Source organism: Pleuronectes platessa, chromosome 22 (genome assembly GCF_947347685.1).
Source record: "Pleuronectes platessa chromosome 22, fPlePla1.1, whole genome shotgun sequence".
Classification (NCBI taxonomy): Eukaryota; Metazoa; Chordata; class Actinopteri; order Pleuronectiformes; family Pleuronectidae; genus Pleuronectes; species Pleuronectes platessa.
Window position 1 is genome coordinate 6129592 of NC_070647.1, and position 27006 is coordinate 6156597.

At 41.4% G+C, this 27006-nt stretch overlaps 2 protein-coding genes across 4 annotated transcripts; both read left to right on the plus strand.

Annotated features, from left to right (window-relative positions):
- Positions 1–3835: 3835 nt before the first annotated feature.
- LOC128428696 (fibrinogen C domain-containing protein 1) lies at positions 3836–7062 on the plus strand. 2 transcript variants are annotated; one of them, XM_053414926.1, is made up of 7 exons: positions 3836–4183; positions 4278–4358; positions 4489–4513; positions 4622–4713; positions 4900–5017; positions 5674–5853; positions 6276–7062. In XM_053414926.1, the coding sequence occupies exons 2-7, from the start codon at positions 4284–4286 to the stop codon at positions 6572–6574; spliced, it is 789 nt and encodes a 262-aa protein (XP_053270901.1). In that variant the 5' UTR covers positions 3836–4183; positions 4278–4283; the 3' UTR covers positions 6575–7062. The 2 variants fall into 2 exon arrangements, with proteins under 2 accessions (XP_053270901.1, XP_053270900.1); XM_053414925.1 differs by having other exon boundaries at positions 3846–4183; positions 4486–4513.
- A 15857-nt stretch (positions 7063–22919) lies between these two features.
- Positions 22920–26058, plus strand: LOC128428692 (fibrinogen C domain-containing protein 1-like). 2 transcript variants are annotated; one of them, XM_053414922.1, is made up of 7 exons: positions 22920–23170; positions 23265–23345; positions 23476–23500; positions 23609–23700; positions 23889–24006; positions 24663–24842; positions 25264–26058. In XM_053414922.1, the coding sequence occupies exons 2-7, from the start codon at positions 23271–23273 to the stop codon at positions 25560–25562; spliced, it is 789 nt and encodes a 262-aa protein (XP_053270897.1). In that variant the 5' UTR covers positions 22920–23170; positions 23265–23270; the 3' UTR covers positions 25563–26058. The 2 variants fall into 2 exon arrangements, with proteins under 2 accessions (XP_053270897.1, XP_053270896.1); XM_053414921.1 differs by having other exon boundaries at positions 22929–23170; positions 23473–23500.
- The last annotated feature ends 948 nt before the right edge of the window (positions 26059–27006 follow it).

A 27006-nucleotide genomic window follows, 5' to 3' on the forward strand; every position in this document is an offset into this window, starting at 1 on the left:
AGCTTCCTGATCTTCTGCCCCACTCCTTTCCAAAACCCTTTGGGGCTCTTTGAGAATTTGGAGCCTCTACACGAATCAGATGATTGGACGCTCTCCTCTTTACGGATTTTCTGATAGATTTCATCTGCAGCAGATTTAAACTCCAGAGACGATTCAGATATCAGCCTACTCAGGTCCGATTCGGCTATTTCATCCACAAAGAGTTCCATGATGTCTCTGAACTCCTTCATAAAGATATCCTGGACAGCCTCACTATCCTCACTGTCACTGCTGCGGACTGTTGATTCTGAGGAAGATTTGGAGTCAGAGTAACGACTGTATGATGTGGAGTCAGAGTCTGAAGAGGTTGAGGTTGTTTTACCCTGAGAAAGCTTATTTAAAAGATCCAATGTCTTTTGACTACGCACTCTTGGCTTGAACAAGCTCTTGATGTCTAAAACAGATTCCTTCAATACACTGCAAAGACAACTGACCATTGTCTCAACTTTGTTGGGTGTGGTCTGGTGAGACTGTGGTGGTCCACTGGACTGTGTGCTAGTGGAGTGGGAATGCAGGCTGGCGTTGATCCTCTCTGTCACCTCCTCTGAAACCAACTCTGTGAATTGATCAAACGTCGCAGAGTTGGTTGAGCTGCCCAGTGCAAAACAGAGGGCGTTTCCCAGACTGGACTTGACCTTTTCTACGGTCACAGGCATGCCTTCATTTCCAAGAGTCGCTAACAGTTTGGAGGACACAGTCCATGTCATGTTCATGACAAGTTCTGCCAACTGAAACCTGGTGCCATTGTTCGGTGCACCTAATTTTAACTGCCTCCAGTCCTCCGCAGTAAGGTTGCTGAGGACATTGTCAATGAGCGGGCGAATAGTTTTGACTGTTATGTTGGGTAGCTCTAATTCACGATATGGACCCATTGTGAAGCTGAGTCAGAAACTCTTAACTAAAATCTGTCTTTTTACTTATGTATTGATTGCAAGTCTTGCAAGCTCTTCTCAATGAATCCTGTTAGTAGTTTGGTTTATAGTCAAGTGAAAACCAACATCTAAGTATACCACACCTCATCAAAGAAACATGTCCAAGGTCAAAGGAAACTTTTAAGGAACATATGAAAGATCATAGCCACTATATAGTGACACAAAGATAAGCCCCGCCCCCATGCCATTCATGGGGGCGGGGCTTATCTTTGTGTCACAAAGCCATGTGGTAATATACACCTTGAAAACCTTGTTGGTTCAACTAATTATTTTGCTTTCCTCACAGAGGGCAATAAGAGATACAGTAGTAGTAATGCACCCTGACATTGGATGCCACCTGCCAATAAACCCAACAAAGAAGCAGCAGAAACAGATTTTTTGCATATAACAATAGAGAATAAAGATTAATTTAACGAACGTGACGAGCTGTTTTGTATGTGAGGTGTGTGAGTGTTTAGCTGCCTTCAGACATGCACTAGAATCCAGACATTTTCCTGAAATCTTTCCAAGTACTTTATTAAGTACTTTTATTTCTGGTCTGTGTAATGCAACTTAAATATCCCACTTAACTAACTTCAAGACAGACATATTCCACACAAATCAGGAACTAGTTACTTTAAAAATCTAGCTGGTGTGAGGTAGACATTGATTATTAAACGAGTGATATCCAGGATAGTTGCCTCTAACTTTTAAATACATTTACAGTTATTAATTATGTAGTATTACTTTTCTGAGTACTAATAATTCATAGTACTTATCCACAATAATATGGCTGCTTCCACTTATGTGAAGCGTCTTGATTCTTGTGTTAATCATTAAAAAAAGTATTCAGATATTACCAAACGTTAACTCTATGTCAGAAACGATACGCTAGAGTGCGTCGAATGGGATTACGAGCGAAAAATACGTCATAGTCACACCATGCCCATGTAGGGAGTCTCGCTACATGGCCTTTTAATTTTGTGCATATATATACATGACACATAGACAGCTCTTTTAACAGTTTCTGAACTGTTGACATATTTGAAGATATTTGGAAAGAATAAACAACATTAAAAGTCAGACACACTGTTGTACTTAAACATTACACCAACGTTTCTGTGCTGCAACAAAATCCAGCATGAAGTTAAACATGTGCAGCCTCCTCTCACACAGACTTGATCATCATTCTGCTGGTCTTGACTGAGTACATCCTGTGAGATTTCCAGGTTCGCCAGTGGAGGCCGGTACAGTGTCAATGTGATCACCAACAGGATGCCGGTGACCATTTCAGCCTATTTGCTAGCTTTTGGTTTTAAAATGTTGTACTGTCATTTGTCCAATAGATGGCAGGATTGTGACTTTAATCCATCTTTCTTTCTTTCTCTCTCATGCTCTGTCATCCCAATGTGTACATTCGCTTGTGCCACCTCATACATTTTGTGATTATAACATACACTGTGCTCAGAGTGTCTTCTTAAATGAAAACTGTGATTAAAAAGTAAAACGGAAAATTCAATATCTATGTCTTGTACAGATGCTTTCACACTGACATTTGACACAAACACAATTGCCAAGTCCCTCTTCCTGTACGGGGGGGGGGGGGGGGGGGGAAGCAGGTGACGTGGATCAGAGAAAGACAGCAGTACCCGGACAACCCTGAGAGGTTTGAGAGTGTCTCCCAGGTGCTCTGTCACTAAGGCCTCACCCAGTGCCACTAGTGGGAGGTGGAGTGGCGAGGCCGCTGGGTGGAGGTCGGCGTGGAGATGAGTCGAATCCATAGAAGGACATGCTCTCAATTCTCTTGGTTTGGCTCCAACGACCAGTCCTGGACTCTGTACTGCTCTGAGGATCACTACAGCGCTCAGCACGACAACCAGTCTGTGGAGATACCAGCAACTCTATCTGGATCCCACAGGGTCAGAGTCTACCTGGACAGGCTGGGGGCACCTTCACACCTTCTACAGCACTTTCACTGAGCCCCTGTACGCTGGGTTTGGGATGGACGACTGCTCTGTACTTATTTTTACAATGGAGGACATGTCATGAAGTTCTCTCTCAGTTTAGAAAGACTGGATGGATTTTAGATGAAGGTGATATGGGAAATAATTTAAATTTGAAGAAATTTGTGTTTTTCTGGTCACATAGGGTGACTGTGATCGGAATTTAAGTAAGGTTGATTAACTTAACTTAATGCATGGACACTGTAAAAAGGATATTGGGGCTTTAATAGAATCTTCAATTAAAAAATGTCTTCCAAGCTTAAGGAGTCCCAGGCTTTTTGTTTTGAGCAACAACGCCTTTATGTCCAGACAATTCATTTTTCACTTTGACATAGAATATATATATATATATATATATATATATACTGTATATGAAACATTTGTAATATATTATTATTTAATATACAATGCCAACATTTGCTTATTTGCACCAAACACAGAACATACGACTAATGTGGGACAAGTTAGCAATGTCCAAAGTACACGGCTATCCACCAAAACCATCAGAGACATCCTCTGGGTACCATGAATAACAAAGCCCATCTGTCAGATACATGGTCATCCTCTGGGGAGCATGAAAGACTGTGCTAAAAAATATTTTCATAATTGTATTAATCTGTGGCTTTTAAATAAGAAATGATCTATCCCAGAAAACACTGAGTTCTTGTAATTTGCATGCAAATTATCATAACTGTATCATTTTAGACTACTGGATCAGGTTACAACAACACAGCCACCGTTTCCTATTCGACACAAGTCTTGCGAACATCTAGGCGTGAGATGACCAGAGCCCTGACCAGAACCTGCACCGCCTTCTGAGTGAGAAAAATGTAAAGGAACCTGTTGTTGCAGTAATGTTGGCAGAGGGAGTGTCACACCCAGATTCCTAGCATATGCTGTAAATAAAGGTTCCTATAGCAGTCTGGGTGGGAGCTAACACGGAGTGAAGAAGTTCTATGTTTGACTTAAAAGGTGCAACAAGTTGGGTAAGGTCAGAGAAACAAGTCTGTGAAGACTGGAACACCGCTGCAGCTGAAGATAATAATAAGTTATTCAGGAGGGAGAAGCAGGAAGTGGATCTGTTCCTCAGACTTTTCTCTCCTCCCTCGTCTGACGTCTCAGCCTTTACAGTAAGCTTGAAGGAGGTGTGGCTGTTTAGTCTGAGGGGACAAGGAGCCGGGTCTGTTGTGGAGTTTGACCTGAGCTACAAGTTTCACCGAACACACGCAGGTGAGTGTTTGGAGAAAGAAATGACTGACCAGAGGACTCATTTTGTTGTGCCTGTTTGGGGTCGCTGAGACTAACATGTCACTTTTAAACTCAGCTCAAAATGAAGAGTCTGGTTCCATTTCTTGGACTCATCTTGGTGCTTCTCTTGAGCCAAACAGATGCCAAACAGACTAAGGTAAAAATAAAACTACATAAACCTTCTTTATTTAATATAGGCTATGAAGTCCTCCCTCATCCTGTAATGTCTACCTTTAAGTTGTATATTTTAGAGGTCTCACTTTAAAACTCTTTCTGTTATATAGAAGCAGGGGACAACAGTTTCTTCTCAAGGTACAGAGCATGATGTATGACAGTACATCATTCATGTAATGGAAGTTACAAGTTATCCTATATTCATATCCTCCTCCTCTTGTCATTCTCTTGCCGTATAAACCACAGGCACAGACTGCACGCAGATCAAAGCTCTCTCTCCACATGCATCCAGTGGAGTTTATGTAATCCGCCCTCATGGAGTCAAGACCCCGTTTAAGGTATCAAGTATGACATTAAGCATTAAGCATTCTGTCATAGTGACTGTGTCCTGCGCTATGCTTTGCCTACATCTACAGTTTACAATTCTGTAGATGGGGGGGGCTCTTTTAAGACAGTAGTAGACCCAAGAAAGTTTCTGCTGCTGCTCTGCAAATCTTAAATAGTATGTATAACTACTTGCTCAGGTGTACTGCGAGATGCGGTCAGATGGAGGCTGGATGGTGTTTCAGAGGCGCAGCGGAGGAGAGGTTTCATTTGACAGAAAGTGGGCTGCATATAAGAATGGTTTTGGAAACCTGACACGTAAGTAAATCATAACACAGAACAGTATTAGCTGCAGTGCCAGGCTATAACCGTGACACGCCCGACAAAACACACAGTGATTCTAAACATTCCATGATGTCCTTTGTTAGCTTCCAAGGAACAGAGAGTACTGACACAATCAGGGGATCAATGGACTGTAAAATAACAACTTCACCTGTTTTTAAATCAATGATTAAAATAAATGTTTTTATTGAAAAAAACTTGTATACTGTATACTGTGTGATTTTTGTATAATTTTTCTATTTATTTTGTAAAGCATTTTGTGATCTTGTTTGGATTAGTGCTATGAAATAAATTATTATTATCATTATTATTATTATAAAGATGTAAGAAAAGCCCCTTCTTATCTAAACACAGGCCGCACTTAACTTTAGGCCTTAATATAAACTACATTACTCTGTTACGATACAGTATGCAACATAGAGGGAATGTGAGAAACAACTTCTACTACTACAACTACTTCATGCAAGCACAAACCTGATTCACTTGCAGACAAGAGAAATACACATCTTTACTGCAGCAAAGACAACTTTTGCTGTGAAGGGGTAAAACACAGGGTTTGGTTGTTAAATGGCGGAAAAGATGTTTCCAACATACGTGTAAATCCTTTCACCGTGCTCTGCCGATTCCCTCAGACGACCACTGGCTCGGACTGAAGCAGGTTTTCACTGTGACCAAGGACAAGTCGTGGACCATGAAGGTGGATTTATCGGACCACAAAGGGGTCGCCGCCTTTGCAGAGTATAAAAACTTCAGACTGGGAAATGGGAAGAAAGGTTTCAAACTGCATGTCGGGGAATACACAGGAGATGCAGGTACTTTTTCCAAATGTCCCCCTTATTTGCTTTGCTTATATTACATATACTCTGTGTTTCTATATATATGGATTTCATTTTTACTTTTCAGATCGGCATTTTGCCTCACTTGCCTGCTTGTTTCACGGAGTAAAATGCAAAAATAATAATTTCTTTATGAAAGAGGAATGTCATATTTTTCATCATTCTGAAGTTAGAGCTGCTCTGTGTTAGCAGCTTCAGACTGTCTTGCTAAGGTGGGACCAGTTTTTTTTTTGCAATAGAGCTGAGTTAAGCATTTACAAGCTAATGCAATCATTCAGTGGTTTACAGTTAATGAGAGGAATAAATTCCCTTCTAGAAATAATGAATCACTCATCTGTTTAGTATTCATGACAAATGTAAAATAAGTGGATTTTAAACTTTGCCAACTCTGTTTAAAGGTGACGCCATCCGTGGTGCCGATGGAGGCGTTGACCAGAGCGGCTACGGTTTCAGCACTTTCGACCGTGACAACGATGGCTGCTCACCGTGCATCTTTGGTGACATTGCTCAAAACAAATGTACCATGTCAGAGGGCGGCGGCTGGTGGTACAGCCGCTGTGGTTCTGCCAGTCTGAATGGTCACTGGCATCCTGTTGGGGATCACATTGGCTACGGCAGCGGCCTCCACTGGCGAGCCTGGAAATCTCACAGGATGTACTCGGTGAAGACCAGCAGGATGATGATCAAGTCTGTGTGAGAGGAGACCGCACATGTTCAACTTCATGCTGGATTTTGTTGCAGCCCAGCAAGATTGGTTTAAAGTTTTAGTACAAGAGTGTCTCTGCCTTTTAATGTTGTTTATTCTTTCCAAATATCTTCAAATATTTCGACAGCTCAGAAACTGTTAAATGTTAAAATAGATATTAAGGCACAAATGATTTCATCTGATGCTAGAGCTATGAGCATCATTTATTTACAGGAATCCCTAAAATTACAGCAATTTCTTTGTAATAGAAACTGCATTCATCTGATCTTTTAATATTTTGAAAGCATGGAAAGCAGGAAAAAGAAGTGTTACTTTGTTGTTGTTTTCAGCGAACTGAGAATTTTGATTCATTTAATGCAACAAAGTCGATATGTAAGGAGCAATTCGAGGCAATAGCTGACAAGTCACAAAGTGCATTTCTGTCATTATGAATCATGTTTTTGCAAACATAGTCATTAAAGGCTTTTGGTTAACAATCACACGGTGAGCTTTGTGCCTGGCATCCATTATTTAGCGGAGACAGATGACGAACAAAGATCTAATATATATTTGACCACATGAGATTTTCCAACTCTATCAAACGTCAGGGATTTTCGGAAAGCTCCTTTGAAAACTGACCAACTGAGCAGAAAGTGTGATGAAGCCTTGTATTTTACTCCTTCATCAGAGAAGTAAAAGATGCAAACATCAAGTTCTCATCCCCTTACTCTGTGTCCGAGGACAGGACAAGAAAAGATTGCCTGAAAGACGTCAAGATACGTCTTGAGGTGAAGACATCATGTAACTCAGCATCAGCTCTACTTTAGATAATACTAGAGCAGTGCCCGTAGTGACCCTGACTGTTTGAAATGGGCTGTTCTCTTGGCCTGTGTTAATGCTCCAGAGCTACATCAGAATAGTCATGAGTGAGTCCTCCTCAAAGAGCTCTACAGTATACTGTCACTCTTTATTTTTTGCCTGAGTTGTATGCAGAGTTGTTTTTATAAACAGTCCATAGTTCAGAGTGAAGTTAGAAAACAGTGTTCATCCTACCTGGTTTATCTGCAATGGAAAATTTGGCTCAGCTAAACGCCCATGTCAACAAATTCCACTTAACCAAACGATTTAAACACCAATCAATTAAATTGTCAAACAAAGCTGATACCGACGAGGATGTTCCTTCCTGCTAACAACACAAGATGGAAACTCAGCAACCACAGTCAGCATGATGTTGCAATGCTGCCATCTCCTGGAGATATTTAACTACTGCAATGTCCAGATTGACAGATTTCCCGCCTTGTCCTCATCCACCTCACTTCAATTCTCCCTCTACACCTGCTCCTGTTACTGAGCTTTTCATTCCCTCCATCATCACCTTTCTTTCCAGTTCATATTTCCGGCATGCTAACACGTGAATGTTCTGGTAGCAGTAACGTCTTCAATGTTAAAACTGTTGGTTTGGGAGTTGGTCGGTTTCTTAAGCCTTTCCAAAGTTAAAGACACAAGAGAAAAAAAATCTGTAAATTCTTGAATGTCTGGCTAACAACCTTATACCTAGAGTAGTAATCGGGGATTACATCCAGGCCAAGGAGCACTTCATACTTTATTATTTTACTGTCAACTGAGTGTGCCCCTCAGTGTGGCCAGGGATACATGAGCGTGCACACTGCTGAACTGGTCACAGTGCTGTGCTGCAGCCAGGGACGAGATGAAGACCGATCACCCATCATGCTGGTGATCAGGGCTTGTAAAAGAAGGGAGGTCAGCATTTGCCCTCTGCAGTACAGTGCCATCTTTCTTCTACTGGCTGTGTTTGTCTTCATCTGTCCACTACATAACAAGGGCATCCTGGAGGTGAGAATCTGCCTCAGAGAAAACCTCCTTGAACTAGTCCTTGTTTGAAATGTCTAGTTTTCGACTTCGGGAAAGTCCTATAAAGCTAAACACACATACGTTGTCAGAGAGATTTGGCTTCGTCAGCTGAGTCTGGTCCACACTCTGCTGAGAATGTGGAACCGTATAAAGTATTTCTGCAGCAGCTGAGTTATTACCCGACAGATCTGGGCTATTTCCCTTGTGTCAAATGGCCTTTCCTCATCTAGAGAGTTTTCTCCCTCCAAGTTTTCTGTACTGCCAAGGCTGGAAGCCCCAGATTATGTACATATTGAGTCACTAGTTTAGCTTTTCCTTGCTCTGATTTGGTTCTGATTTGCACTTTATAATTCAAAAATTCGACACAAAACTAATGTCAGCTAAGTAGAAACAAGAAATATGTACAAGTAGCCTCTTTTATCTCGAGTAAATGGTGCCTCTTACCCTTTTTCACAGTATCATCATGTATTATAATTCATGTCATAATATAAAACACAAACGTTATATTACATTAAACATTAAGAGTCTTTGCTCATGATCTAAGCTTTAATAAATCTTGACCTGAACCTGACCTCAGTGTCCAGGCAGTTCCAGCCATATCGCTGAGTTAAGACATGGATTTATCTGAATATATCATTTTTGTTATTGGAGAATTTTCCAGAATAACTAACAATTAAGATTTTACCAAATGAATTGAGTCAAAAGTATCCAATGTGGGTGAAAAACACTGGCCACAGTGTACAGTCAGTGACATCGACTGTATGTGAAGATGGAAAACGCGTCTCCACTTCCTCCCACTATCAAAAACTGAAGCCAAAGATTATATTATAGTTTAGTCTTTCATGTTATTTATGTGGTCTTCATGGCCTACGTCTCAAAGCTACTTCGTAGTGTTCTCATTAAATTGGTATCTCAGAAATAATCCCTTTGGGACTATAAACGATTATGTTTTGCACTAAACAGATATTTAATTTAATGATTTCTTCCGGTGGCACGAATATTTCACAGGGGAACTAAACACTGAGATCGCAGGAAGCACGTGGAGCAGCCACTCCTGCAGTCGCGCGTAAAAGACTGCGACATCACCGGCTCCACTGGCCCAGAGAGGCGGACACGATGGAGCGGAGCAGCTGTGGGGAGCAGCTGTGAGTCAGGGCTGAACACACAGCACTGGGTGTGCATAGACTGGTTTGGGATGTGAGAGATCGGTGGGTGGAGTTACTGAAGCTGCAGGTGCCAGGAGAAGTTGTCCCCTCCGCACTCCGGGGTCGTGCGTAATGCGTGTGGCCGCCCGTGAGGAGGATGCTGGAGCATGAGGCGGGTCCGGACATGCGACTGGTCCGTCAGATCAGCGCAGGAATGAGGATCCAGGCCGGGGCCGAGCACATAGGCTGCAGCAGCAGCAAGGTCGGGGAGAGCCAGGAGAGCCAGGTGATCTGTGTGCAGTGTCAGGACGAGCTGGTGCGGGTTTGTCCGGGTAGTCCGCGGAGTCCTCGAAGCGCCGTCGCCACGCGCCTCTCCTCCGGATCCGCAGGTAAGGGCATCACAGCATAGAACCAGCAGAATGCACATATTCCTCATGTTTCATCGATCAATTTCCCTCACAGTCAGTGTAAAGTGAGGGTGTGGTGCTACTGGGCACTAAGTGACGGCTTGGAACAACAAAGTCACATACAGAATTAGTGGAACATCACAGTCCCTCCAAGACTTTTGAATTAGAAGACATAAACATGTCAGTCTATGAGCTGTTAATATGGGGGGCAGGGAACATTAGATACCAAAGCATTAAGATGATACATTTATTTCAGTAATTGTTCATTTTCTTATAGGAGTGTGAGCCACTTGAACAGTCACAATGGTTACATTAGTATTGAATTAATAACATAGTAGTATTGGAATAACTTTTGTTGTTATTATCTGTACATTGTAAATTGAGATAAGATAAGTCTTCTCATGCCAACTCGCTCCAAGACAACAGTCTCATAATATATTATAGAGTAGAATAAAACAATAGATTATTAAGTTCCACACTTTTAATTGCATGATCTGAGACTGTTAAGGACACACACACACACACACACTTGCACTCACAAGTCTTGATTAGAGTACAGAACTGTATGTCGTCTTATCTGATGCTCCCGATAACACAGTAGTTAATCCATCAGCCTGTGAAGTTACACTCCTTTAAGACTGTTTCACTACTGGAGCATAGTTTTAAAAAATCTGATGATGAATTATGAATGTCACTAGAAGCAGCTCTGCGGCTGATCCGATTTGTTAAGTCTCCGTGCTGACTTCCCACAGCTTTGGTAATAAATGATACCTCCCGCAGCTTTATCTCCAAACATGTAAGCAAATACGAGTGCCTGAGCTGAAAAGACTCCCAGTCAGTGCTGAATGTCTGTGCTGCTGCCGTTGCTCTTCCCTGCTGCAGCTGGAGGTGTTAGATTGGAGCATAAGGAAATGAGAGTTTTCTATACGAGGTTCTCAAATGGCTAAACAAGCAGAAATGTTTGTATTCACTTCTCTGTGAGATGAAGTAATGTGAGGTGGTACCTGGCTGCAGAGCCACATAGTCTTTTCCTCTGCTGACACAGATGACACAGAGGGAAATGATTTAACCTCTAAATCCCCAGATAACTATGAGTTCTAAATTAGGCCTTTAACTTCCAGTGTCAAGGTTATTTTATTAATTGTCCGTGGAACTTACAAACCACTGTTCCTCATCAAGTAATTTTTGTACTTCAATACTTTTTATTTTCACTGTATGTAGTTGTTTAGTTACTAATTTTCCATGATGGTTATGAGGGAAGACACAAAAGATTGTACGGAGCTTGGTCGACTGAGGCTGAAATTAATCATAGTTAAACCAAGTAAAGTGATGTGCAACATACAATGTACCAGTATATCGAGTGTAAAGGGATTGTTTGGAAAGAAATTAAATGGAATATAATATAAATAATTAAGTTTTCATTTGTGCATAATTATCTGATACTAAAAATCGTTTGTGTTTTTATTAGAATGAGACCCTCTGGAGAAGGCCTTTCACATATTTAGAGGTGCAACGCAGGTTCTCTTACATTTTTTGAGAAGGGGTACCCAGTTGGCTGCAATCTGCAACCTCACCAATAGATGCCACTAAATCCTACACACCAACCCTTTCATTTGAATTGCAGATGATAAAATATCAGACCTTACCTCAGGTAGCTATCTTAAAGATGCACAGCTTTCAGTCAAAGACAAAAATCTGTGATGATAAAGCTGGTACCTGCCAACACAAAATAATAAAGTTAGCAACTAGCTAAATTTAGTTGTCTATTAAACAGCTACAAAGTCAGATTCTTCCCCTGAGGAAAAGGGCAGGTGGAGGCCAACACAATGCTAAAATGCTTTGTAAATAGGAAACTCCAGGCTTACAGGTATACCATCGCTATTTTATAGTGTCTGCAGCGGTAATGCTACCAAAGGTAGCTAGACAGTCCTCAGACCTGCATTCAAAGTGCATTAGTGCATAATCTCCTCATCTTTATCAGGGTTAATGATTGTTTTCTTCCTGCACATCTTACAGGCTTATAGGCTAATTCCAATCCCACTTCAAGTGTCATGAATTTCATTCATAGCGTCCTACCACAGTGGATGACTCTGTTCCCTCTCTATATAAATTGGTAGACTAAGGCACTAAAGCTGCCAGAGTCTTGGATTTCACTCCCCCAGCTCTGCCAAGGTCAAGGGTTTTCTCCCTGTGTAGTTCAATGTGCGGAGCAGGCCACTGACATGCATGAGGAAGAAGCTGGGCCTGGTGAGCCGAGAGGAGGCAGAGGATGGCCAGCTCATATCGGACCTGCTGCGCGTCATGCAGCACACCACTGGTACAGAGACCCGGAAGACAAATGTCATGAAACTTTAAAACAATGTAGCCATCATGCAGCCTTCTCTATGTCCTCTCTACTTCCCTCAGTGTCATTGTGCTTCGATATCCAGGTGCAGATTTCACCAACACCTTCCGCCTGCTGAGCCGTGTCCCCTGGCCTGAGGAGGGCGACTGTGAGAGGGATGCAGTGGGGCCTGTAGTGGACCTCATCCTGCAGCAGTGTTCCTCCATTGAGGAACTTAAGGTGGCTAATAAGCCAACAATGGAGGACCGGTGAGGTGGTATATGGTGGTTGCATATACATTTGTCAGATAAAAAATCTGCTGTAATAATAACCTAAAGCCTCTGTCTGCCTCACCATATACTCCTGAATGTACATCTAATCCTGTGTGAGCAGAGTCCTAGTTTCAGACAATCACATTTATATTGCGATCTAATTTGTTTTTCTTTCAAACGCTAGCATTTTGGTGAAAGGTCTTACCGAGACAATCTGTGAGTTAAATGTGTTGTTTTGTTGCGTCTGGTAGGATTTACTTAGGAGACAGTAGCAGAATTATGTGGAACAGAGTGTAGGATTAAACGTGTGGTCACGTCTCATCAGCATATTCTCTGTTTCTAGTGAACTGGCAATGATTTTGTCCATGGCACACACCAACCCGGCCATGTTTAGCATGGCGGCAGGCGGCCCAGGTGTGGCCCAGCAGCTGGAGCGGATAGGTCGGCTAAAGGAGCTGCTTGAGACGGATCAAGATGAGCTCAAGGAAAAGCAGAGTGATGACTGGACTCACTGGGTTAGAAGATACAGGTGAGACAAGAGTTTAAAAAGTGTACAAAAAGACACACAATGGGCACCTCACTAAAAACGTTCTTTAATGTGAGTGATATAAAAAACTAGGAGGGAGTTCAGTAGCAAAAGAGTGAAAACATGAGCTAAAATTAGATGTTCATGTGACTGTTGTGTTTATAGCTTATTGCCCCAATGCATGATATTTAAATAGTTATTGCTTTATATGTAAATATCATCTTTTTCGGTCTAAATGAGCTGTGACAATTTGCAATGGTAAATCTTCTTGTGCTGAATTAACAGGAGGCGTTTATCCAGGGAGTGTGATGACACGAGTAACTTGTCCCCAATCAAAAAGCAGAGGCTCAGTGTGATGAACAGCAACAACCCCCGGGTCGTGCTACGCAACTACATCGCCCAGAATGCAATTCAAGCTGCCGAAAAAGGAGGCTTCTCTGAGGTCAGGAGATTTTGATCGATTCTTTTCTAGAAACCTCCATTCTAGGTTCTTTATAGTAGCCTTCATCCCACTGTGTGTTTGATAGTTTAAGTGTATAACAGTTTGGTCAGTAGAAATCTTTGTCTTGGTTATGTGGACTTTATCTTGTCTTATGCTCCTTGTGATAGTTTTAATAGACTTTGTTGCTACTGTTCCTTCATATTTCTAAAATATTGAAATGATTTTATACATGTTCTCAATCATATTTTTGCTTCAAGGACCAATAGTACCTCTGTTCTGCAGGTCAACAGGGTCCTGAAAGCTCTCTAGAGGATCCTTACTCTGACACATCTGGACTGGAGCCTCTGGATGGATCTACTGCACGTGGAGAAAAGGAGCAGATAGAGATGGATTTGACTGTTGGCTATGATAGGAAACCTCCTACCTGGGCACAAAGGATTTGTATCACCTGATCTTCATAGAGCCTCTGAGGGACGTAGGGAGGTCTGGTTCCATTGGTTGACCACATAGGCCACAGGTTTCAGATCCAACCAGATGTGGGTTGCCGGTAGTGATACCCTTTCAGCCGATGTCTGTCTCCATTTCCACCTCAGACTGTCTCTCCTGCCTCCTGAAGAGACGAGGTTGTGTAACCCAGTGTGTTCCTGTGTTCATCAGTGTGGCCTTAAATCTCTGTGTGTTCTTATATGTTTTTACTGCCGTGTGTAATGGTTAAAATGAGTAACACAACGACATCACGACCAAAGTCAATAAATCATTTCACTCTAAATAATTCTGTTGATTACCTAGAGCTGATTTGATTCAAGTATTCAGAGTATTAATGAAGCGTAACGTAAAAACCCGTGACTCTGCTGATGAAGTATGACGGCTCAGATGACCAGTCACACAGTGAACAGTCTGGGTCTGAAATACCAGGAACACACTGACATCAATCATTTACAGGTTTATTATGGCCTTTGTTTTCACTGTGAAATTAAAATACATCTGTTAATTGACTGTGGTGGTGTGCGTGTCTTTTTTGCCCCTTTTTGTATTTTTTTAAAAAAAATCTATAGCTATTAGATATAAGCTCAATATCGTTCAGGCCCTGCCAAACTTGGAACAAGTCTTTTTTACATGATGATTTTTGCTTTTGTTTAAACTTTTTCTTTTACAAAATAACAGGGTTCCCACGCTTGCCTTGAAAAAAAATTCCATTCTACCTCCTGATTTTCCAGGTACCATATTAAGTAATGATCTATAGGCCCCTGAAGCTTTCCGCGCCCCCCTCCCCTCACAAACACAACCCCCTAGGACACCTGACTACTAACTTGATTTAAAAGATGTGCCAGTCAAGTCTACATTGTAAATGCTTAGAGATTATGTCTTATTGATATATCAATGCATGAAATAATGCAACAATCTGTAGATGAACAACAATTTATTGAACGGGAACTTTGAGACACATGAGCACTGGGATTGATATTTGTTCTCTCTTCCACTCCTCTCCTATCTTATCCTGTCCTCTTCTCTCCACACCTCCCCTCTCGTATCCGCTACTGTCTTCTCTTCCTACTCTTCTCAACTCCTCTCCACTCTTCTCCCTTTTCCTCTGTCATCCTCTACTCTTGTATCCTCCTCTTTCATCTTCTCCCCTCTTGTCTTCCTCATCCTGAATCTACAGCGTGTCATTGTCACTCACTCCTGTAATGCATCACACATTTGAGATTATGAGTCTTACGTAGAAGAGGTAATATGCCTACCCTTACTCTGTAAAAGCTTTTGTAAATCAAACTAATGAACCTAAAAGGAAAAACATAAGGCTGGTTCCCCTGTGGTTCCTCAGTACAGCAACCTAAAAAATGTCTCACCCCAAATGTTCCTATTTAGTAGTATCATTTTTTTAAAGAAAAAACGAAAAATCACAAAATAGCTAAAAGTAGATATATGAATAGGGTTGCCAACCGTCCCTCGAAAAACGGAATCGTCTCGTATTTAGAAACAAAAGCACCCGTCCCGTATTGAGCTGAAAAAGGACGCACTTTGTCCCGTATTACTGGGAGATTTATAAAATGGTCAGTAAAAGGCCAATGGAAAATGAATAACAGGGCGCTTTCTATGAAAATTTATGGTAAACAGGCAATGTCCTGCTCTGGGATCAGTGAGTTTACAGCATATTCACACACGAGCACGATGATACAAAATACGCTCATCCCATTGGTCGAGGAGGTACTGATGCTCGCGGAGAAGATAGTGGAAGACAACAAAACAGCATGGGTGACAGTGACACAGACGCCGACACTGCTTTACGGGGCGGTACAGCTTCGAGCAGCTATACTCGTACTCCTCCGAGAAAATCAGAAAAGGATGCAAAAATACCAGGAGGAATGGGAAAAAGCAAACACCAGGGGGGGAAATGTGCACGAAAATATCTATAAAGCGCACTGCACGGTGTGCCGGAGCACTTTTTCTGTTGCCCATGGTGGGCTGAGTCACCCCACCACGTTCTGTTTGCACTTTTGTTATTCTAAAAATATGCAATATTTCAGGATGGATGTTCTGCTTTCTACCTATTGTTTTATATTAATGTATACTGTTTTAAGTTAAGCAAGACAGGTTTCTGTTTAAGAAAGATTCGTACTTTATTCAGATAATTTTGTTTATTATTAAAGGGAATTGCTGGATAATAAGTTGTTTCTCATGTGTTCATGTCACTCAAAAATATGCATCTAAATCAATTCAGGATCAAAAAGTTAAAAAAATAGTTTCACTGACAAAAAAAGGGGCTAAAAAATGTCAGCACGCCAGGAAGGGTGAAGGCAATGAGGTGTCCCTTATTTATTTTTCAGAGCGTTGGCAACCCTATATATGAATGAATGTTACAAAATTGATCAAGACTAGACTGGTCATGTCAACTAGTATAGAAGTAATGTCACAGCCTAATGTGAAAATGTATTGGTAGTTAGCTAGCAACGCAAGCTAGCCAACACTAGCTAGTTAGTTAGCAAGCTGAATGTTGGCTAGCAAGATTGCACTGCATGTGCTTGCTAACCATCATTAATGAATCCAAATTCAAAACAAACTCCCCTAAATGTGGTGAATAACACGGTTTTAGGAAAAGTCAATGAGTGAAATACAGATGGGGATCGAACATAGTTCTAGTATTTTAAAAGCAAGGTAAAAATTACGTCAACAATTCTAGTGTAAGCTGAAGCTAGCAAGTTGCAGCTTGCTAGCTAGCAAGATTGCACAGGTTACTAACTAACGTTGATAAACCCAGGTTTACCACACAGTTAAAACACAGCTTCTTACATTTTGAGGATAAACTTGCATAAGAAGTTTCACTGTAGATGTCAAGGCTCCCGTGTTGGCTGGGAAATGCATGTATTTGACCCTTCTATTGAGATCGCGAGTAATGTTTCTCGGTTATTATTCCCTAAGTCCACCAATCCGAAACTATACTTTTAAAGTCCATATCACCAGGTTGCCTCATCAAATTCCAACATCCAATACACCAGATAGGATGCCAAGAGCATGTTCTACAACATGGGATCATCCATTTCTATCTACAGTAAGAGCTGTTCACATGTAAAGGGTTTTTATAAACTTATCTTAATTCTGTGCTCAATAGTTTAATTATATTACTATTTTACACATCATCCAATACAATTTTCCAGGATAACTGTTTCAATTTCCATGTAAGTGTTCACTTTTGCTCAGTTTCCATGACTTTTCCAAACCTGGAAAATGAAAAAATAAATTCCATGTTTTCCATGGTTTCCAGGTACAGTGGGAACCCTGAATAAAGATAGATGTATTAAAGTAGCAAGGTTCCCGGTCACAAACTCACATAATAGTGAAAACACATTAGAACTACAATATATGGGAACAACACACACACACGAACACGAACGCCATTCAATTTGAGGTTCTCTGAATGGTTCTTCCGCGTTGAGATTAGGGTTGGTAAAATAGGGTTTAGAAAACATATTTGTTTGTTGGACATGAATGCAAATATTGACACTGAAACACACATATCTCTACATAAATATCATCAAAACACATTCTATTAAGAAACATTGCTAAAATATAGCTTTTTCCACCAAGAATACAGCCATCTCCGCCATCTTGCTTTATCAGAGCGCTGCGGAGGTCTGCGCAGGCGCATTTCGTAGGATTCTCTGCGAAAATGTAGCTTTTCATGAGACCACGTTGGAAGGAGGGGATAGTAGCCGATGCATCCCTTGACTCGATGGCATCAAAACCGCCAACTCCGACCAGAAGATCGGTAAGTGACACACATGCACACGCTCAGATGAAGTAAAACTCAGATTTTTTTTGACAGATTTTCAGTAGTTGGGCTCCAAAGAGGTCCTGTGAGGGGTCAGTGGGGATATTAAGGGCGGGGTTGTGTGACACCATGATATGTAGAATTTAGATCTCAAAGGTAAACAGTTAAAAAACTCATGAAGACTTAGGGTGTTCACATGCATTTGTTTTCTTAACAAATTCCATTATTTATACATGAAATCAAGAGGAGCAACTTAAATGGTGTCAAACAAAAGAAGACATAATAAAAATTATCATGTAGATGTTGTACGTTTTCAAATCCTCAGTTTATTACGTTTATAAAGTACAAAGTTATTCGTAATAGTTACGATAGATTTAACTAGAGTTTATCAAAGCTGAAAAGATAACATTGATTTAACTTTTGTGAAAAACAATTCCATTAATCTGCTTCCTTTCTTTCCAATCAGGTGTTGACATCATCAGCCGGGCGCTGCGTATCCCCGCCATCACCATTGCTAAGAACGCCGGCGTGGAGGGTTCACTGGTGGTGGATAAAATCCTTCAGTCATCCGATGAGATCGGCCACGACGCCATGTTGGGAGAGTACATCAACATGGTGGAGAAGGGGATCATCGACTCCACCCCTACCAATTAAAGAATCTGCTGAACCAAGAGCAGAATCTGGAGATTCTGATGGGTTTATTGGACAGGAGGCTTTTTACACAGTTGCCGATTCTTTTCTCGACCTCTGGTTCCTTCTGACGAAAGGAAAGAAGCAGCATCTCTGGACAGCCCCACATCTTACACAGGTCCTTGAACAGAACCTTGTGGAGCTTATCAAAGCTTTTTGGGGACGTGTCAAAGTCAATATCTTGGACTTCGGCCCATGTTTTTTCAAACAGGTTTTGAGAGACGTCTTTTGGTTCGCCCGGGAGAATGATCACTTTGGACTTTGAGTACACTCGAGTGACGAGCTGGTCGATGAGGAGACTGAGATAAATCTTTTTGCGGGACTCTTCTCGTTCCTTCACAGTGTCGATCTCTGAGACCCGAGGCACTAGGATTGATTCAATCCCCGTTAACACCCTCTTGGTGTAGTCACCGGCCACTTTTGAGAACCACCAGTTCATCAGTGGCAGGGAATTTGTCACTCTCTCCTTTATGTCCGCGTACATCTTTCTGAGGGACTTAGGAACAGACACTTTCGTCAGATCAGCTGGATTTGCCTCTAATGTTCCATATATGATGTACCTATAGAGGACATTGGAAAGGACGGGGGCGTTTTCAGGTGAAACTCTGTTCTTGGTCTCTGTCAGAAGCAGAGACCCAACACTGTCCATCAGAGACTTGACTGACTCACTGCTCTGGACTTTGGTCCCCTTACAAAACTTCTTCCGGACTTCTGTCCCCATCTTGAGCATTGATGCTGTGGCAAAAAGCTTTAAAAAAAGCTTCCTGATCTTCTGCCCCACTCCTTTCCAAAACGCTTTGGGGCTCTTTGAGAATTTGGAGCCTCTACACGAATCAGATGATTGGACGCTCTCCTCTTTACGGATTTTCTGATAGATTTCATCTGCAGCAGATTTAAACTCCAGAGACGATTCAGATATCAGCCCAATCAGGTCCGATTCGGCTATTTCATCCACAAAGAGTTCCATGATGTCTCTGAACTCCTTCATAAAGATATCCTGGACAGCCTCACTATCCTCACTGTCACTGCTGCGGACTGTTGATTCTGAGGAAGATTTGGAGTCAGAGTAACGACTGTATGATGTGGAGTCAGAGTCTGAAGAGGTTGAGGTTGTTTTACCCTGAGAAAGCTTATTTAAAAGATCCCATGTCTTTTGACTATGCACTCTTGGCTTGAACAAGCTCTTGATGTCTAAAACAGATTCCTTCAATACACTGCAAAGACAACTGACCATTGTCTCAACTTTGTTGGGTGTGGTCTGGTGAGACTGTGGTGGTCCACTGGACTGTGTGCTAGTGGAGTGGGAATGCAGGCTGGCGTTGATCCTCTCTGTCACCTCCTCTGAAACCAACTCTGTGAATTGATCAAACGTCGCAGAGTTGGTTGAGCTGCCCAGTGCAAAACAGAGGGCGTTTCCCAGACTGGACTTGACCTTTTCTACGGTCACAGGCATGCCTTCATTTCCAAGAGTCGCTAACAGTTTGGAGGACACAGTCCATGTCATGTTCATGACAAGTTCTGCCAACTGAAACCTGGTGCCATTGTTCGGTGCACCTAATTTTAACTGCCTCCAGTCCTCCGCAGTAAGGTTGCTGAGGACATTGTCAATGAGCGGGCGAATAGTTTTGACTGTTATGTTGGGTAGCTCTAATTCACGATATGGACCCATTGTGAAGCTGAGTCAGAAACTCTTAACTAAAATCTGTCTTTTTACTTATGTATTGATTGCAAGTCTTGCAAGCTCTTCTCAATGAATCCTGTTAGTAGTTCGGTTTATAGTCAAGTGAAAACCAACGTCTAAGTATACCACACCTCATCAAAGAAACATGTCCAAGGTCAAAGGAAACTTTTAAGGTACATATGAAAGATCATAGCCACTATATAGTGACACAAAGATAAGCCCCGCCCCCATGAATGGCATGGGGGCGGGGCTTATCTTTGTGTCACAAAGCCATGTGGTAATATACACCTTGAAAACCTTGTTGGTTCAACTAATTATTTTGCTTTCCTCACAGAGGGCAATAAGAGATACAGTAGTAGTAATGCACCCTGACATTGGATGCCACCTGCCAATAAACCCAACAAAGAAGCAGCAGCAACAGATTTTTTGCCTATAACAATAGAGAATAAAGATTAATTTAACGAACGTGACGAGCTGTTTTGTATGTGAGGTGTGTGAGTGTTTAGCTGCCTTCAGACATGCACTAGAATCCAGACATTTTCCTGAAATCTTTCCAAGTACTTTATTAAGTACTTTTATTTCTGGTCTGTGTAATGCAACTTAAATATCCCACTTAACTAACTTCAAGACAGACATATTCCACACAAATCAGGAACTAGTTACTTTAAAAATCTAGCTGGTGTGAGGTAGACATTGATTATTAAACGAGTGATATCCAGGATAGTTGCCTCCAACTTTTAAATACATTAACAGTTATTAATTATGTAGTATTACTTTTCTGAGTACTAATACTTCATAGTACTTATCCACAATAATATGGCTGCTTCCACTTATGTGAAGCGTCTTGATTCTTGTGTTAATCATTAAAAAAAGTATTCAGATATTACCAAACGTTAACTCTATGTCAGAAACGATACGCTAGAGTGCGTCGAATGGGATTACGAGCGAAAAATACGTCATAGTCACACCATGCCCATGTAGGGAGTCTCGCTACATGGCCTTTTAATTTTGTGCATATATATATACATGACACATAGACAGCTCTTTTAACAGTTTCTGAACTGTTGACATATTTGAAGATATTTAGAAAGAATAAACAACATTAAAAGTCAGACACACTGTTGTACTTAAACATTACACCAACGTTTCTGTGCTGCAACAAAATCCAGCATGAAGTTAAACATGTGCAGCCTCCTCTCACACAGACTTGATCATCATTCTGCTGGTCTTGACTGAGTACATCCTGTGAGATTTCCAGGTTCGCCAGTGGAGGCCGGTACAGTGTCAATATGATCACCAACAGGATGCCGGTGACCATTTCAGCCTATTTGCTAGCTTTTGGTTTTAAAATGTTGTACTGTCAGCAGGTGACGTGGATCAGAGAAAGACAGCAGTACCCGGACAACCCTGAGAGGTTTGAGAGTGTCTCCCAGGTGCTCTGTCACTAAGGCCTCACCCAGTGCCACTACTGGGAGGTGGAGTGGTGAGGCCGCTGGGTGGAGGTCGGCGTGGAGATGAGAGGAATCCATAGAAGGACATGCTCTCAATTCTCTTGGTTTGGCTCCAACGACCAGTCCTGGACTCTGTGCTGCTCTGAGGATCACTACAGCGCTCAGCACGACCACCAGTCTGTGGAGATACCAGCAACTCTATCTGGATCCCACAGGGTCAGAGTCTACCTGGACAGGCTGGGGGGCACCTTCACACCTTCTACAGCACTTTCACTGAGCCCCTGTACGCTGGGTTTGGGATGGACGACTACTCTGTACTTATTTTTACAATGGAGGACATGTCGTGAAGTGCTCTCTCAGTTTAGAAAGACTGGATGGATTTTAGATGAAGGTGATATGGGAAATAATTTAAATTTGAAGAAATTTGTGTTTTTCTGGTCACATAGGGTGACTGTGATCGGAATTTAAGTAAGGTTGATTAACTTAACTTAATGCATGGACACTGTAAAAAGGATATTGGGGCTTTAATAGAATCTTCAATTAAAAAATGTCTTCCAAGCTTAAGGAGTCCCAGGCTTTTTGTTTTGAGCAACAACGCCTTCATGTCCAGACAATTCATTTTTCACTTTGACATAGAATATATATATATATATATATATATATACTGTATATGAAACATTTGTAATATATTATTATTTAATATACAATGCCAACATTTGCTTATTTGCACCAAACACAGAACATATGACTAATGTGGGACAAGTTAGCAATGTCCAAAGTACACGGCTATCCACCAAAACCATCAGAGACATCCTCTGGGTACCATGAATAACAAAGCCCATCTGTCAGATACATGGTCATCCTCTGGGGAGCATGAAAGACTGTGCTAAAAAATATTTTCATAATTGTATTAATCTGTGGCTTTTAAATAAGAAATGATCTATCCCAGAAAACACTGAGTTCTTGTAATTTGCATGCAAATTATCATAACTGTATCATTTTAGACTACTGGATCAGGTTTCAACAACACAGCCACCGTTTCCTATTTGACACAAGTCTTGCGAACATCTAGGCGTGAGATGACCAGAGCCCTGACCAGAACCTGCACCGCCTTCTGAGTGAGAAAAATGTAAAGGAACCTGTTGTTGCAGTAATGTTGGCAGAGGGAGTGTCACACCCAGATTCCTAGCATATGCTGTAAATAAAGGTTCCTATAGCAGTCTGGGCGGGAGCTAACACGGAGTGAAGAAGTTCTATGTTTGACTTAAATGGTGCAACAAGTTGAGTAAGGTCAGAGAAACAAGTCTGTGAAGACTTGAACACCGCTGCAGCTGCAGATAATAATAAGTTATTCAGGAGGGAGAAGCAGGAAGTGGATCTGTTCCTCAGACTTTTCTCTCCTCCCTCGTCTGACGTCTCAGCCTTTACAGTAAGCTTGAAGGAGGTGTGGCTGTTTAGTCTGAGGGGACAAGGAGCCGGGTCTGTTGTGGAGTTTGACCTGAGCTACAAGTTTCACCGAACACACGCAGGTGAGTGTTTGGAGAAAGAAATGACTGACCAGAGGACTCATTTTGTTGTGCCTGTTTGGGGTCGCTGAGACTAACATGTCACTTTTAAACTCAGCTCAAAATGAAGAGTCTGCTTCCATTTGTTGGACTCATCTTGGTGCTTCTCTCGAGCCAAACAGATGCCAAACAGACTAAGGTAAAAATAAAACTACATAATATATATTTATTTAATATAGGCTATGAAGTCCTCCCTCATGCTGTAATGTCTACCTTTAAGTTGTATATTTTAGAGGTCTCACTTTAAAACTCTTTCTGTTATATAGAAGCAGGGGACGACAGTTTCTTCTCAAGGTACAGAGCATGATGTATGACAGTACATCATGCATATAATGGAAGGTACAAGTTACCCTATATTCATATCCTCCTCCTCTTGTCATTCTCTTGCCGTATAAACCACAGGCACAGACTGCACGCAGATCAAAGCTCTCTCTCCACATGCATCCAGTGGAGTTTATGTAATCCGCCCTCATGGAGTCAAGACCCCGTTTAAGGTATCAAGTATGACATTAAGCATTAAGCATTCTGTCATAGTGACTGTGTCCTGCGCTATGCTTTGCCTATATCTACAGTTTACAATTCTGTAGATGGGGGGGGGGCTTTTTTAAGACAGTAGTAGACCCAAGAAAGTTTCTGCTGCTGCTCTGCAAATCTTAAATAGTATGTATAACTACTTGCTCAGGTGTACTGCGAGATGCGGTCAGATGGAGGCTGGATGGTGTTTCAGAGGCGCAGCGGAGGAGAGGTTTCATTCGACAGAAAGTGGGCTGCATATAAGAATGGTTTTGGAAACCTGACACGTAAGTAAATCATAACACAGAACAGTGTTAGCTGCAGTGCCAGGCTATAACCGTGACACGCCCGACAAAACACACAGTGATTCTAAACATTCCATGACGTCCTTTGTTAGATTCCAAGGAACAGAGAGTACTGACACAATCAGGGGATCAATGGACTGTAAAATAACAACTTCACCTGTTTTTAAATCAATGATTAAAATAAATGTTTTTATTGAAAAAAACTTGTATACTGTATACTGTGTGATTTTTGTATAATTTTTCTATTTATTTTGTAAAGCATTTTGTGATCTTGTTTGGATTAGTGCTATGAAATAAATTATTATTATCATTATAATAATTATAAAGATGTAAGAAAAGCCCCTTCTTATCTAAACACAGGCCGCACTTAACTTTAGGCCTTAATGTAAACTACATTACTCTGTTACGATACAGTATGCAACATAGAGGGAATGTGAGAAACAACTTCTACTACTACAACTACTTCATGCAAGCACAAACCTGATTCACTTGCAGACAAGAGAAATACACATCTTTACTGCAGCAAAGACAACTTTTGCTGTGAAGGGGTAAAACACAGGGTTTGGTTGTTAAATGGTGGAAAATATGTTTCCAACATACGTGTAAATCCTTTCACCGTGCTCTGCCGATTCCCTCAGACGACCACTGGCTCGGACTGAAGCAGGTTTTCACTGTGACCAAGGACAAGTCGTGGACCATGAGGGTGGATTTATCGGACCACAAAGGGGTCGCCGCCTTTGCAGAGTATAAAAACTTCAGACTGGGAAATGGGAAGAAAGGTTTCAAACTGCATGTCGGGGAATACACAGGAGACGCAGGTACTTTTTCCAAATGTCCCCCTTATTTGCTTTGCTTATATTAAATTTATTCTGTGTTTCTATATATATGGATTTCCTTTATACTTTTCAGATCGTCATTTTGCCTCACTTGCCTGCTTGTTTCACGGAGTAAAATGCAAAAATAATAATTTCTTTTTGAAAGAGGAATGTCATATTTTTCATCATTCTGAAGTTAGAGCTGCTCTGTGTTAGCAGCTTCAGACTGTCTTGCTAAGGTGGGACCAGTTTTTTTTTGCAATAGAGCTGAGTTAAGCATTTACAAGCTAATGCAATCATTCAGTAGTTTACAGTTAATGAGAGGAATAAATTCCCGTCTAGAAATAATGAATCACTCATCTGTTTAGTATTCATGACAAATGTAAAATAAGTGGATTTTAAACTTTGCCAACTCTGTTTAAAGGTGACGCCATCCGTGGTGCCGATGGAGGCGTTGACCAGAACGGCTACGGTTTCAGCACTTTCGACCGTGACAACGATGGCTGCTCACCGTGCATCTTTGGTGACATTGCTCAAAACAAATGTACCATGTCAGAGGGCGGCGGATGGTGGTACAGCCGCTGTGGTTCTGCCAGTCTGAATGGTCACTGGCATCCTGTTGGGGATCACATTGGCTACGGCAGCGGCCTCCACTGGCGAGCCTGGAAATCTCACAGGATGTACTCAGTGAAGACCAGCAGGATGATGATCAAGTCTGTGTGAGAGGAGACCGCACATGTTCAACTTCATGCTGGATTTTGTTGCAGCCCAGCAAGATTGGTTTAAAGTTTTAGTACAAGAGTGTCTCTGCCTTTTAATGTTGTTTATTCTTTCCAAATATCTTCAAATATTTCGACAGCTCAGAAACTGTTAAATGTTAAAATAGATATTAAGGCACAAATGATTTCATCTGATGCTAGAGCTATGAGCATCATTTATTTACAGGAATCCCTAAAATTACAGCAATTTCTTTGTAATAGAAACTGCATTCATCTGATCTTTTAATATTTTGAAAGCATGGAAAGCAGGAAAAAGAAGTGTTACTTTGTTGTTGTTTTCAGCGAACTGAGAATTTTGATTCATTTAATGCAACAAAGTCGATATGTAAGGAGCAATTCGAGGCAATAGCTGACAAGTTACAAAGTGCATTTCTGTCATTATGAATCATGTTTTTGCAAACATAGTAATTAAAGGCTTTTGGTTAACAATCACACGTTGAGCTTCGTGCCTGGCATCCATTATTTAGCGGAGACAGATGACGAACAAAGATCTAATATATATTTGACCACATGACATTTTCCAACTCTATCAATTGTCAGGGATTTTCTGAAAGCTCCTTTGAAAACTGACCAACTGAGCAGAAAGTGTGATGAAGCCTTGTATTTTACTCCTTCATCAGAGAAGTAAAAGATGCAAACATCAAGTTCTCATCCCCTTACTCTGTGTCCGAGGACAGGACAAGAAAAGATTGCCTGAAAGACGTCAAGATACGTCTTGAGGTGAAGACATCGTGTAACTCAGCATCAGCTCTACTTTAGATAATACTAGAGCAGTGCCCGTAGTGACCCTGACTGTTTGAAATGGGCTGTTCTCTTGGCCTGTGTTAATGCTCCAGAGCTACATCAGAATAGTCATGAGTGAGTCCTCCTCAAAGAGCTCTACAGTATACTGTCACTCTTTCTTTTTTGCCTGAGTTGTATGCAGAGTTGTTTTTATAAACAGTCCATAGTTCAGAGTGAAGTTAGAAAACAGTGTTCATCCTTCCTGGTTTTTCTGCAATGGAAAATTTGGCTCAGCTAAACGCCCATGTCAACAAATTCCACTTAACCAAACGATTTAAACACCAATCAATTAAATTGTCAAACAAAGCTGATACTGACGAGGATGTTCCTTCCTGCTAACAACACAAGATGGAAACTCAGCAACCACAGTCAGCATGATGTTGCAATGCTGCCATCTCCTGGAGATATTTAACTACTGCAATGTCCAGATTGACAGATTTCCCGCCTTGTCCTCTTCCACCTCACTTCAGCTTTCATTCCCTCCATCATTACCTTTCTTTCCAGTTCATATTTCCGGCATGCTAACACGTGAATGTTCTGGTAGCAGTAACGTCTTCAATGTTAAAACTGTTGGTTTGGGAGTTGGTCGGTTTCTTAAGCCTTTC

Coding starts and splice junctions, on each gene's coding strand:
- LOC128428696 (XM_053414925.1), top strand. CDS start 4,284: ATGAAGAGTCTGGTTCCATTTCTTGGACTCATCTTGGTGCTTCTCTTG. Junction 4,359..4,485: donor CAGATGCCAAACAGACTAAG/GTAAAAATAAAA, acceptor TCTGTTATATAG/AAGCAGGGGACAACAGTTTC. Junction 5,854..6,275: donor GGAATACACAGGAGATGCAG/GTACTTTTTCCA, acceptor CTCTGTTTAAAG/GTGACGCCATCCGTGGTGCC.
- LOC128428692 (XM_053414921.1), top strand. CDS start 23,271: ATGAAGAGTCTGCTTCCATTTGTTGGACTCATCTTGGTGCTTCTCTCG. Junction 24,007..24,662: donor TGGTTTTGGAAACCTGACAC/GTAAGTAAATCA, acceptor CGATTCCCTCAG/ACGACCACTGGCTCGGACTG. Junction 24,843..25,263: donor GGAATACACAGGAGACGCAG/GTACTTTTTCCA, acceptor CTCTGTTTAAAG/GTGACGCCATCCGTGGTGCC.